The sequence below is a fragment of the Balaenoptera ricei genome, chromosome 11 (genome assembly GCF_028023285.1).
Source record: "Balaenoptera ricei isolate mBalRic1 chromosome 11, mBalRic1.hap2, whole genome shotgun sequence".
In the NCBI taxonomy this organism is placed as follows: domain Eukaryota; kingdom Metazoa; phylum Chordata; class Mammalia; order Artiodactyla; family Balaenopteridae; genus Balaenoptera; species Balaenoptera ricei.
In genome coordinates, this window is record NC_082649.1 from 50313249 (window position 1) to 50327095 (window position 13847).

The 13847-nt window shown below is 35.7% G+C and overlaps 1 protein-coding gene across 3 annotated transcripts in view; it reads left to right on the forward strand.

Annotated features, from left to right (window-relative positions):
* The window catches only part of ZCWPW2 (zinc finger CW-type and PWWP domain containing 2), a 141145-nt gene that overhangs the window by 85495 nt on the left and 41803 nt on the right, over nucleotides 1-13847 (forward strand). For all 3 annotated transcript variants that reach the window (XM_059937564.1, XM_059937562.1, XM_059937565.1), the window contains one exon: nucleotides 9659-9773. In XM_059937564.1, coding sequence (XP_059793547.1) covers nucleotides 9659-9773 — 115 coding nt within the window. The remainder of the gene's footprint in view (nucleotides 1-9658; nucleotides 9774-13847) is intronic.

Sequence of the window (13847 nt, forward strand, 5' to 3'; positions counted from 1 at the left end):
GATTTGTTTTGTTTTTTTGTTTTACTCTGTTTTTGGTTCCCAAACTTGCTCATCATCACGTTCTCCCACAGAGCTCTTTAAAAATATATATTCCTGAACCTGCATACTGGGGAGTGTTCTGAGAATCTCTACAGTTCCTCAGTGAATCTCAAGAACCACTGTATAGCAGATTTTCTCACCATAATACCTATTTTCTGGTTTACTAGAATTAGCTAAAAAAGAGATATATGAAACATACATTATTTTACTATGTTTACTTTGTGAAATTTATGAATGTATTTATGAGTTTGTGGTGCTAAAGAAGCCACGCAAATCTTTAGCAAAATTGTGATGTTAGATTCCCCTGTCCCTTTAATTAGTGTCTCTCTTTGGTGGTGACTGATTGTCTCCCTGCTGTGATATCTGGAGCCCTCTTTCTTTCTCTCCTCTCAAAATCTGGTTTCAGGTCCACACACTAAATGACAAATGTATTGGTTGTATAAAAATTGTTTTCTAAATGATGTCAGTCGAGATAACAGACCAGCCTAAAATGTTAGACTAGGGCTTCTTTAAAATCAACATGCAGTGGTTGTTTATCCATCTTGGTAGGAAAAGAACTTAGATATTCAAAATACTTAGAAAACATATGTTAAAGTCTAGGTTAATAAAGAGCTTATCTAGTAGCCTGTGATTTTTCTGATTTGTCCATTGGGGCTGTTTTACCTAAAGCTGCTTGGCTTCCTTCCCCTTCCCCACATCAAGGTTCAGGGCATGCTCAGGCCCTGGCACTGGTAATTCCCAGTGTTTCAAGCCAAGTAATGGAGTCACACTGTAAAGATTTGACTCTCACATTTTCTTATTCTTTATTTTCTGCCTAATTTCTCTCCTAGTACTCATTGCATTCTTGGTATTATCTTTCAACTTGATGTAAAGGATCAGACTAAACAGAGCTAGAACTTTTTTGGGGGGTGGGGAGGTCAACTTAACTGGTTCACACTTTCTAGTGGTATAGGAAGCGGGGGACCTAAGTTATTTTGATCTTAAAATCCTGCTGAGTTAGAGTAAGCAAATTCCTATTTATGATTTCGAAAGCATTATTGCTTCAGCTGTTCAATAATTTGAATGAGCTGTCTAAATAATCCAGAACCTGTGTTAAAGACAGCAGGTGAGAAGGGAGACAGGTGTTAGGAAGCCCAGGCGTGTGTCGTGCACAGGGGTGGCTGTGACTATCTTCTTTTTTTTTTTTTTTTTTTTTTTTAAATTTTATTTATTTTACTTATTTATTTTTGGCTGTGTTGGATCTTCGTTTCTGTGCGAGGGCTTTCTCTAGTTGCGGCAAGTGGGGGCTACTCTTCATTGCGGTGCGCGGGCCTCTTATTATCGCGGCCTCTCTTGTTGCGGAGCACAGACTCCAGATGCGCAGGCTCAGTAATTGTGGCTCACGGGCCTAGTCGCTCCGTGGCATGTGGGATCTTCCCAGACCAGGGCTCGAACCCGTGTCCCCTGCATTGGCAGGCAGACTCTCAACCACTGCACCACCAGGGAAGCCCATGTGACTATCTTCTAGTTGGCATCAAAGGAATGGGAATGTTCTTACTGTCGAGATTACTGGTTGCTTTTGCAGAAATCCAATTTAAGGAAGACAGGATAGCCTTGTTATTAACTTTCTATTGGATTGCTTTAAGTGAAAACGATAGCTTTGGCCCGATAGTAAATATTTAGAAGGGTGCGTCATGGGTAGAGCCAGCGAGGTGCACTGGAAGCTTGAATGTATAAATAGCAGCGGTCAACACGAATCCCCAGGCAGAGGACTTTATAATAGGTGGCGGTGTTGATCCTCAAACATTTAGGAGAGATGCATTACGAAGGAAAATTATTTTGTATTTCTTTAGGTTATGAAATCTGTAACTAATCTCCCCATGTTTCTAAAGGCATATTATAACTTAAAGTAATGAAATAACTTAAAGTAATGGTCAATATTTGAAGCCATTTCAATGAATTTATGAAACCCAATAAAGCAATCTAGGTACTTATGATTCCGGTTTTCCAGATTTTTAATATATGTTCAACATTATGTCTGAAAGATAAATTTTCTAAATTGTAAATACTTTTATTTGCAGCTAACTTTTATGTCTATATCATCAAAATTTGAATTGATAATTTTGGATAGTAAATGCTATATTGTACCTACAGGATTTTAGTGAGGCTCTACTGTCCCCCCAAATAGGTCATATTAAGCATTTGATTGAATTTAGTTTTAAAATTAAGTACTATTTTTTACATAACATTCAAAGTACTTGAAATTATGCCCACTTTTTTTTTTCAAGAAAAAAATGCCGCTAATATCATAGGATAAATCAGTGGCTCATGAAGTACTTTAAAGATCTGCATTCTTATAAAAAAATGTTTACTATCATCTTAGAAGTAATATCACCATATTATAATGCTAGATAGTCATCATGCTTATACATTTTTCTTTTACCTTTCTAGGGATAATAACATAATTTAGGATTGTAGCCTAGCCTTTTAGTTTCATCCCCAATTTCCTGTCTGGGCTTTCCCCATGCCACCCTGAATAAAAAATGTCTATTTATAATACTCAAAATATTTACTGAGCTCCTATTATTTCTACTAATTCTAGGCTCTGAAGTGATCAAAACAGACAAAATTTAAATGCTGTCACGAGACTTAAATTAGTGGGATGAGACACATAGTTAACAAGTAAATTTTTTAAAAAAAGATATGGTATGTTAGTTGTTGACGAGTGCCATGGGGAGAAATGAAGGGAGAGCAATAGGTAGGTAGAGTGAAGGAGCAGGGTGCACAGGGGTGGGGAGGAAAGACTCCACCTGCAGAGTCCATGCGCTAGGAAATCCTTCCCCACAGCCAGCCAGATACCAGTGTTTGGTTGATAATAATTCTTGTTTTGATTATATTTTTCCCTTTCACTTATTCCAAAAAGTGGTCAGGCCCGTCATGTTCTTATGTCTCAGGGGCATTTTCTGTTGGGATCTAAAGCAGAGCTTACCTGTCTTCTTGACCTGAGTTCCCTGAGGGTGGGCAGTAATGGGAACGGGGCAGGCAGGAGCAGCTCTGCAGGGAAGAGATTCCCTCAGACATGGAAGAGGACAGAGGTCTGCCGGTGCCCTGGGGAGTGGAGCACCTTGGAGAAGAAGAGCACGAGGTGCACCAGGAGGTTGAAGCCACGCTGGCAAGGTTCCCAGCCTTGGAAAGGATCATTTGGACCAGGCATGGCAAGGAAGCTGTTCGATTACCTGACTTCAAGGGACTTGAACAAAGATGTTATTCATGAAAGCCTTATGGGTTGAGAAGTAATGATCTGTCCTCGCTCTTCGGGCACCGTGTATTCCCTTCCAATTTACAGGAACCTAGAGAAAGTAAGGGGTGGCCCAAAAATGAGCAAGATCAAATTTCTTATCCTTGTTGGACAACAGCTGTCACACTCAATTTTATTTAGCAAAAAGAAGGTAATGTGATATTGCTCACACATTTGAGTTTGAGAAGTGAAACTTATCCTGCTACAGCTCCAGATGATTATATCTTGATTAATTTTTATGTGGAGAAGCAATCTTAAAATAGAAAGCAACAGATGATATGAATTTCTGCCAGATTACAGATTTCTTTTTACTGGCCTTACTGGGTGGACAAATACATAGGTATTCTTTTCTTTGAATGTGCCACTTCATATTAGTATATGGTGATAGCACACAGCATGCTCAGTGAGTTGGAAGTTACTGAGAAGGGACATTCAGCTTCCTACTCAGACCCTAGGAAATGTGAAAATGGTACTGAGGCGCTCAGTCAGCCAGTGATACTTGATTGGAACAAGATCACGTAGGAAAGTAGTTGACAAACTTCAATTTTGGATACAGCTAGGAATTTTCTCAGACATAAGGTACTATCTTTCCCAGCCTAACCATCTGTTTAGTCTCAAACCTCGTCCTTACTCCAAATATTTACATGCTTATTCATCTATCAAGAGCACATCTATCAAGAATTATCTTATTTATGCTCATAAATTCACACATTTTTAGACTGTATGTCTTCCTTCTCTTTCTATGATGATTATTTTCCCCCTCAACTGATTGAGAAAACTCAAGTTGCCAAAGCAATATAAACATAATGAAAGATATGATAGTCCCTCTTTTTTAAAAAAATTTATTTATTTTATTATTATTTTTTTGGCTGTGTCAGGTCTTAGTTGCGGCACGCAGGATCTTTGCAGCACGCGGGCTCTTCATTGCAGAGCAGGGGCTCCTCTCTAGTTGTGGTGCGTGGGGTTCTCTCTAGTCGTGAACGCGGGCTCCAGAGCGCACGGGCTCATTACGTGGGGCACGCAGGCTCTCTAGTTGTGGCGCGCAGGGTCCAGAGCACGTGGGCTCTCTAGTTGTGACATGCAGGCTCCAGAGCACGTGGGCTCTCTAGTTGTGGCATGCAGGCTCCAGAGCACATGGGCTCTGTAATTGTGGCATGCAGGCTCCAGAGCACGTGGGCTGTGTAGTTGGCGGCACGCAGGCTTAGTTGCTCTGCAGCGTGTGGGATCTTAGTTCCCTGACCAGGGATAGAACAGCGTGCCCTGCATTGCAAGATGGATTCTTAACCACTGGACCACTAGGAAAGTCCCTGATATTCTCTCTTGGGAATCAAAGAATTTACTGGAATTTGAAGAATGCCCAGCCCTTCCTGTAGTCTCATCTGAAGTCATTGATCTTAATCCTTGACTTCATAAGCTTTTAGCTCCTTGGAAATCTGTTACAGAGCCGCCTTGAAGATTTCCTTCTTAAACAGGTATATTTAAAAGCTTGTCTGTGTTTTGTTTTGTTACTGTTGTTTACCTGGAAAACCTGTAGAACTCAAATGGAAAAACTATTATAAATAAAACTATTATAAACAACAGAAGAACTGTTACAAACAATAGGGAGATTCAGTTATGTGGCAGTTGTAAAATTACCCTAAAGCAGTAACAAATGTGAAAATATGAAGGGATAAATAGCATTTATAATAGCAACAAAGCATTTATAATGTACTGGAGTAAGTTTAAGGAGCACGTACAAGATCTATATAAATAAAACTTTAAATGCTACCAAGAGACAGAAAATAAAACTTAAGGAAATGGAAAAATATAATCCTCTTCTTGGTTTGGAAGATTTAATATGGAAGGATGTCCATTCTCCCTAAATCAATTTTAATGCAGTCTCAATTTTTATTTATTTTTAATTTTTTAAATTTTATTTTATATTGGGAGTATAGTTGATTAACAATGTTGTGTTGTTTCAGGTGTACAGCAGAGTGATTCAGTTATATATATACATGTATCTATTCTTTTTCAAATTCTTTTCCTATTTAAGTTATTACAGAGTATTGAGCAGAGTTCCCTGTGCTATACAGTAGGTACTTGTTGGTTATCTATTTTATATATAGCAGTGTATACATGTCAATCCCAAACTCCCCGTCTGTCATCCCCTGCTTTCCCCAACCGGTAACCATAAGTTTGTTCTCTGAGTCTGTGAGTCTGTTTCTGTTTTGTAAATAAGTTTGTTTGTATCATTTTTTAAGATTCCGCATATAAGCAATATCATATGATATTTATCTTTCTCTGTCTGACTTACTTCACTTAATATGATAATCTCTAGGTCCATCCATGTTGCTGCAAATGGCATTATTTCATTCTTTTTAAAGGCTGAGTAATATTCTATTGTATATATGTACCACATCCATTAAAAAGGACTTAAAAACCCCCCTACAGTTGACCCCATGAACAACCTGGGGGTTAGGGACGCCAACCCCCTTTGCAGTTGAAAATCCACCTGTAACTTTGCAAATTAGTTCTAGAAGGATGAAAAATTTAAATGAACAGAAAAGAAAATACAAGCATACTAAAAGATAAAGTATTAACAGGAGAAGATATTCTCAATACATATAGCAAAGGGCCATATTTTAATATACAAAAATCTCTTACAAATCAGTGAGAAAACAACCAATATAAATATTAACACAGGATTTGAACAGTCATTCCATAGAAAAGAAAATATAAATGGCTTTTTAAAATATGAAAAATTGATGAATAAGTTCTAGGGAAACTAATGTACAGCACGGTGACTATAGTTAACATTAATTACTGTGTTATATACTTGAAAGTTGCTAAGAGAGTAGATCTTAAATGTTCTCACCACACACACAAATAAAGGTTTTAATGTGAGCTAATGGATATGTTAACTAACCCTATATGGTAATCATTTCCCAATGTATATGTGTATCAAGTCATTGTGTAGTACTCCTTAAGTTTACACAGTTATTTGTCAATTATATCTCAGTAAAGCTGGAAAATATATGAAAAATTGCTCATATTACAGAATTCAAAAAATGAAAATGATAATAAAAAGGAAATACAAATTTTTCCTTAAAAATATTGGCAGAGATCTAAGTTTGGTAATGGAAGTGTTCTCCAGAGTGTGAGGAAGCATTTGTTCATGGCGTTGTAAATTTTGACCACCTCACTCAAGAGTGATTTCACAAAAGCTTCCAAAATTTAATATATGTATAAACCTGTCATTCAACATTTTAGGAATTTATGCTTCAATACACTTTCACATGGGTAAAGAGACATACAGAAAAAAAAAATTTTATTGCAGCATTGTTTCATTTTGCAAAATATTAGAAAAAACTTAAATCCATCACAAGGGTGTTTGTAAAATAAATAATGGTACATGCCATACTACGTATTTGGATATACATACATCTATATCCTCATTCCCTTGGGTTTTCTCATCTAAATTCTTGCCTTTAAATATGGTGTGCGTGTGTGTGTGTGTGTGTGTGTGTCTATGTTTCCTACATTTTATCTGCAGTTCAGTTCTCTCTCCCAAATTCCCTTACCAAACTGCTACTTGGTATCTTCGCTTGGGTGTCATAATACGTACTCAGCATGTCTGAACTCTTGATCTCCACCCCCCTCCCATTTCACTTCCTTGACAGCCTTCCCCATCTCAGTGGATGGCAAATCACATCCTCCTCTCGCTCAGTCCCAAAGCCTTAGAGTCATCCTTTCTTTCTCTCTTCACCAATCTTCAGTTGGTCAAGAAATTATTTTTGCTGTACCTTCAGATTATATCCAGAATCCTACCACTTTTCACCACAGTGGCTGCTATGACCTGATCTATACCACCATTATTTCTTGCCTGGATGATTGCAGTAGCCAGTCATCCACATCTACACTTGCCTTTGTATAATCTGTTCTCATCAAAGCAAGCAGAGTGATTGTTGTAAAATGTTAAATCAAATCAAATGTTATTCTTCTGCTCAGAACTCTGTAATGGCTCCCATTTCACTCAGAGTAAAAGCCCAAATCCCTACAATGGCCTGCAAGGACCTCCATGACCTGGCCCCTGTTAATTTATTGGACATCATTCCCTATTACTCACTCGCTTCCTCATTCACCCACAACCACCTTCCCTTCTTTGATGCCTCTTGAATAAACTTGTATTCTCCCATCTTAAAGCCTATTTTCTCCACCTGCAGTGCTCTTTCCTTGGACATCTACAGGACTAACTCCTTGACCTCCTTTAGGTCTTCGCTCAGATGTCACTTTTTCAATGACAGTTACCCTGACCACTTTATTGCCTCATCTTTTCTTTATTACATAGTATTTATAACCTCTTAAACTGTAGCCTTAACTTATTTGTTATGCTTATTATGGATTGTCTGTTTCACTGGTTAGAATGTAAGCTTTGTCTGTTTTCTTCAGTGATTGATCCCAAGGGTCTAGAATATGTTGAATAAATCCATAAATGAAGCAATCTGAAAGACAAATAGAAAAACTCAAAGTATATAACAATTCATAGCAGTCTGTAAAAGCAGATATTTAAATGATGTAAATGCCTATAGGTACATACAGTGTCTCTGGAAGACTGAAAGAAACTGGTAATATTGGGTGTTTTTGGGAGAAACACTCAGTACTAGGGATGGATAGGGAGTCACATTCTACACTTTTAGAATCACTTCAATTAAAGAACAAACTAGTTGGAAAAAATACAATGCATAGCTGAGCCTTATTCTGGAATTCAAAATTCTTTATAAAGCAAGAGTCTTTAACTTTTTGAGTTCCTTAGAAGATGTTTAATTGTATTACTACCACTAGGTGGCACATACTTACTGATAAATTCTTAGGGATTCAGAGACACAGGTTTAAAAAATGCTTTTTAGTTCCCCAAACTTGATAGTTTATTTTAGCAATGTATCACATTGGTTTTCCTCAAGAAATTTCCTTGACTTCAGTTGTTTAGTGCTATAACAGCTTATAGGTGATTTTTCACTGCCCATTAATTCTTAGCATCATTATAACATTTGAGTTGCAGAAATGTCTTAAATCTGTAAATGTTAGCTTAGTTATTCTTAAATTAGTTTAAATTTTCTAATGTTTATTGAATTGTGTCCGCCTGTCTTTTCTTTTTCCTAAGAAATAACTTAATAATGAAATTTAAATATTCTGTATATAAAACTAGGTTTTTGTTTGATAAGTTTTTTTCATTGCTTTTATGCCAAATAAATTAGTGTCCAGGACCACATGCAGTAACATCTGTATTCTTTTTGATGGTGCAGTTTTCAAAAAGAAAATCATGGCATGTATTTTATAAATTGTAACATTTATAAACATTATAAAAACCTTTTGGGGGCAAGCTCTAAAATAACATTGGCAAAATTACTGGGCCAGATAATTTTTATAGTCATTTTTAACCTAGAGATTCTTTGACTCTGTTTTTCTTTTCAAATTATATTTTTTTAAAAAAAATGATAAAAATGATCTTATTTACAAAACAGAAACAAATTCACAGACTTAGAGGACGAACTTATGGTTACCGGGGGGAAGGTGGGGGGGAGGGATAGTTAGGGAGTTTGGGATTGACATGTACACACTGCTATATTTAAAGTGGATAACCAACAAGGACCAACTGTATAGCACAGGGAACTCTGCTCAATATTCTGTAACAACCTAATTGGGAAAAGAATTTGAAAAAGAATAGATGCATGTATATGTATAACTGAATCACTTTGTTGTACACCTGAAACTAACACAACATTGTTAATCAACTGTACTCCAATATAAAATAAAAAGTTTAAAAAATAAAAAGAGAACTAAAAAAAAAAAAACTAAATAAACATTTAGAAAAAGTACCGTATTCAAGTAGAATACCATTTATTGAGCGCTTACTATGCCTGAAAACAGTCATTTATTAGATGTGAATGGAATTAATTTTATTTACTACAATAAGAAACTAGGCTTTCAGTTTTCATCACTTCATTATCATTGCTATGTTACTTAAAAGGGAATCAACATTATTCTGATAAAATAGATTAATATTCACTAATTTGTTACACTGGTGGTCTTAACTTTTTGTAACTTTCTAAATATGAGATAAATCATATTAAAATATTATCTTAGTGAATTAAGACTCTGACCCTTTTGGCTATTAACATGCAAAATTTCCACAACTTTGCTATATTCTAAAATACTAATAAAATAATAATTAGATAACAAAATCTAAGGAATATATGGTACAATGCTTAGATTTAGTTCCAGCTCAACAGCTAAATCAAGTCGATGTTAAAACAAAATTATATGCTTAAACATGAATCTTATTATTTTTCTGTCTTTCTTTAGCCAGGAACATGTAAGAATAAAAAGAAGTGGTATAAAAGTGCACTACAAGAAGCGTACCTCCTCTATGGATGCTCTCATGAGCAAAGACTGGAAAGGTGCTGCCTATCAAAACAGGGTACATGTGATTTTTTATTCTTTACCACCTCAAAATAAGGATTTATTCAGGTGCATGCTTTCCAAAATATGTTTGCACATTTAAAAATTTCTCTCTCCTTTTCATAGGAAAATAGTATATCTTTGTCCAATGAAAAATCATTCTTATATTGGTTAATAGTATGCATTTTTGCCCTCTGAAACTATTTTCCATGACTAAACATGCACTCTATTTAAATGTAGGTGTTTTAATTAGTGCTCTGTCATCTTTGTTCTTAGCCTTTCTACATAGGTCCTCTTGTGTATTTCAAAGCATGTATTTCAAAATTAGAAGCCATGGCTTTAAAATATATTCCTGGAGTGAAACTTTTACTTGGATGTGCTATATTATTTCAGAACAAAGTATTTTTCCAAATGTTTTATTTTTAAATAAATTCAAGGCAGAGATAGAAAAATCATCTTCAACTTTTTTAATTAGGTGAAAAAATATAATATTTCAAGTCATTTTCAAGGAAAGTTCTCTTGAATCATAAATATTATGGTTTATGGATAGCTTTTTTAATGAATTGATCATAAGACATATAGCAGGTAGAACACATTTTTAACTCTAAAAAGAATGTGATAGTTGCATGGAAATGATTTTTCAATAAACAAGTATATTAAAAATTTTTTCTGCTTAGTGATCATAAGAATTTTTTTATCTTACAAGGCCCCTTCTCATTTTATCCACCTTAAGTTCTAAAACAGATTATTCTATGGGAGGATCTGGTCTTTGGTGCTAACTGAATTTTAAAGTAAGAGTGATATTTTTATCCTGTGAAAAAGTTTAATATATATATTTTTAAAACTTATATGTAAAAACATTTTACTTGAACAAAAGTTTAAGTGTTAACCTAGCCACCTAAGTTTCGATTTTAAAGCATATAAATAGGTTTAAAAAGAGTGGAAAAAGAATGAAAAGCAAACTACTCTGGTCAAAAGACATTTATTACCACAAATGTGATTTTATTCCTGTGCTGAAAATATAATGTCTCTGTTTATTAGCCATAAAGGTTGAACTCACTTTACTGTCACAAATACAATTTTACACTTCGCATGGGCTATACATTTGTCTTGTGTAACCAGAGTAAACTTTGAAATATTTAGTTTTTTTAAACATTAATATTTTGAAGTAATATAATCTGTTACTTTTGAAAATTATATTACAGCCATTTTACACTAGCAATATCCTGCTTTCTCAATAAGTTCTGGAACTATGCCGTTGCCATTGTTGTGTGTGCCAGGGCGTTTATGTCTGGGTCCTTTGGCATTCTTACTTGTCCAGAGACTCTCGAGCCGGGTTATAGCTGATCGGTTTTGCAGGAACAGACCATTTTCTAGCTGAAAGTCTGATGATTTTTGCATGCAGAATTTGTGTAATTCAGTCTGATTATAGAGAGCCATATGCCTAAGGACTGTCATTTTGTGCCTGAAGTAGCCCAAATTGACGGGCACGAACAGACTTCCAGGAGCTCAGTCTTTACCATCACGGGCTCGCTCGCTGCATACTCACTCTTCACTGTCTCCAAAATAAGCAGTTTAGTCCTGTGCCTGCTTAGCTTCCAGGGTGGATTCTAGGACGTATTCAGCTTCTAACTGTATTCAAAGTAGTTTTGAGAGGTAATTAACCATTATTCAGATATTTTACAAAAGGTTAGTTGCTTAGAGGCAAACCATTTATTTCATTCCAGCAACTTTGAGGATTTCTTTACCCCCAAAATTCATTCTTCCAACCCAGAAATAATTGCTACTAATTTTTTTGGCCTAAATTCTTCCTGCCCTGGAGAAATTGGCCCACTATTATGTTTGATGCAATTGTTTCATTGTTGAAATCTACAGGGTCAGTCAATGATACATAAGTATAGACCCAGTCATAGTATAACAAAATTCCATGTCCTATACACATGATTTGGTTACCGTGTTTTTGTTGTATTAACTATTACTCCAAATCAGTGATTCTTCTGTTGGGTCTAGAAAACTTCTTCTTATTTAGGAAATTCATTATTTTTTATTTTCAGTTGTATTTTTTAAATGAATAGGGTATTACTCATATAGATAGTCTCTTCATAATTTAGCCTTAGGATTTTGTATTATTTGTAGGATGAATATTTTTTATATATTCTACATTTTAGAGTAGATGTCCTTATCTCTATCTTTGTTTCTCAGAATTATTTATTTTTAAATATACTAATTTTTTAGAGCACTTTTAGGTTCATAACAAAATTAAGCAGAAAGTACAGAGTTCCCATATACCCCCTGCCCTACACACGCACAACATCATTCACTGTCAACATCCTGCACCACAGTGGTTCATTTGCTACAATCTATGGACCAACACTGACACATCATTATAACCCAAAGTCCATAGTTTCCATTAGGGTTCACTCTTGGTGTTGGACAGTCTATGGGTTTTGACAAATATATACAGTGACATGTATCTACCACTTTAGTATCATACAGAATTGTTTCATTGTTCTAAAAATCCCCTGTGTTCCACCTGTTCATTCCTCTCCCAGCCCAATCCCTACCCCTCTGACTGGCAACTACTGTCCTTTTTTTTTTTTTTCCAAATTTATTTTTATTGGAGTATAGTTGCTTTACAATGTTGTGTTAGTTTCTACTGTACAGCAAAATGAATCAGCTATGCGTATACGTATATCCCCTCTTTTTTGGATTTCCTTCCCATTTAGGTCACCACAGAGCATAAAGTAGAGTTCCCTGTGCTATACATTATGTTCTCATTTGTTGTCTATTTTATACATGGTATCAGTAGTGTCTATGATCAATCCCAGTCTACCCATTCCTTCCACACACACCACCCTTTCCCCCTTGGTATCCATACATTTGTTCTCTACTTCTGTACCTCTATTTCTGCTTTGCAAATAAGATCATCTATACCATTTTTCTAGATTCCACATATACGTGCTAATACACGATATTTGTTTTTCTCTTTCTGACTTCACTCTGTATGATACTCTCTAGGTCTATCCACATCTCTACAAATGACCCAATTTCATTCCTTTTTATGGCTGAGTAATGTTCTATTTTATATATGTACCACATCTTCTTTATCCATTCCTCTGTTGATGGGCATTTAGGTTGCTTCCATGTCCTGACTATGGTAGATAGTGCTGCAGTGAACATTGAGGTGCATGTGTCTTTTTGAATTATGGTTTTCTCTGGGTATATGCCCAGTGGTGGGATTGATGGGTCATATGGTAGTTCCATTTTTAGTTTTTTAAGGAACCTCCATACTGTTCTCCATAGTGGCTGTATCAATTTACATTCCCACCAACAGCATAGGAGGGTTCCCTTTTCTCCACACCCTCTCCAGCATTTATTGTTTGTAGATTTTTTGATGACGGCCATTCTGACCGGTGTGAGGTGATACCTCATTGTAGTTTTGATGTGTATTTCTCTAATAATTAGTGATGTTGAGCATCTTTTCATGTGCTTCTTGGCCATCTGTATGTCTTCTTTGGAGAAATGTCTATTTAGGTCTTCTGCCCATTTTTGGATTGGGTTGCTTGTTTTTTTGATATTGAGGTCTATGTGCTGCTTGTATATTTTAGAGATTAATCCTTTGTCAGTTGCTTCATTTGCAAATATTTTCTCCCATTCTGAGGGTTGTCTTTTTCTCTTGTTCATGGTTTCCTTTGCTGCGCAAAACCTTTTAAGTTTCATTAGGTCCCATTTGTTTATTTTTGGTTGTTTTTTCATTTTTTATTTTCATTACTCTAGGAGGTGATTCAAAGAAGATCTTGCTGCAATTTATGTCAAAGAATGTTCTGTCTACGTTTTCCTCTAAGAGTTTTATAGTGTCTGACCTTACATTTAGGTCTTTAATCCATTTTGAGTTTATTTTTGTGTGTAGTGTTAGGGAGTGTTCTATTTTCATTCTTTTACATGTAGCCGTCCAGTTTTCCCAGCACCACTTATTGAAGAGGCTGTCTTTTCTCCATTCTTGCCTCCTTTGTCATACCTTAGGTGACCATAGGTGCATGGGTTTATCTCTGGGCTTTCTATCCTGTTCCATTGACCTTCTGTTTTTGTGCCA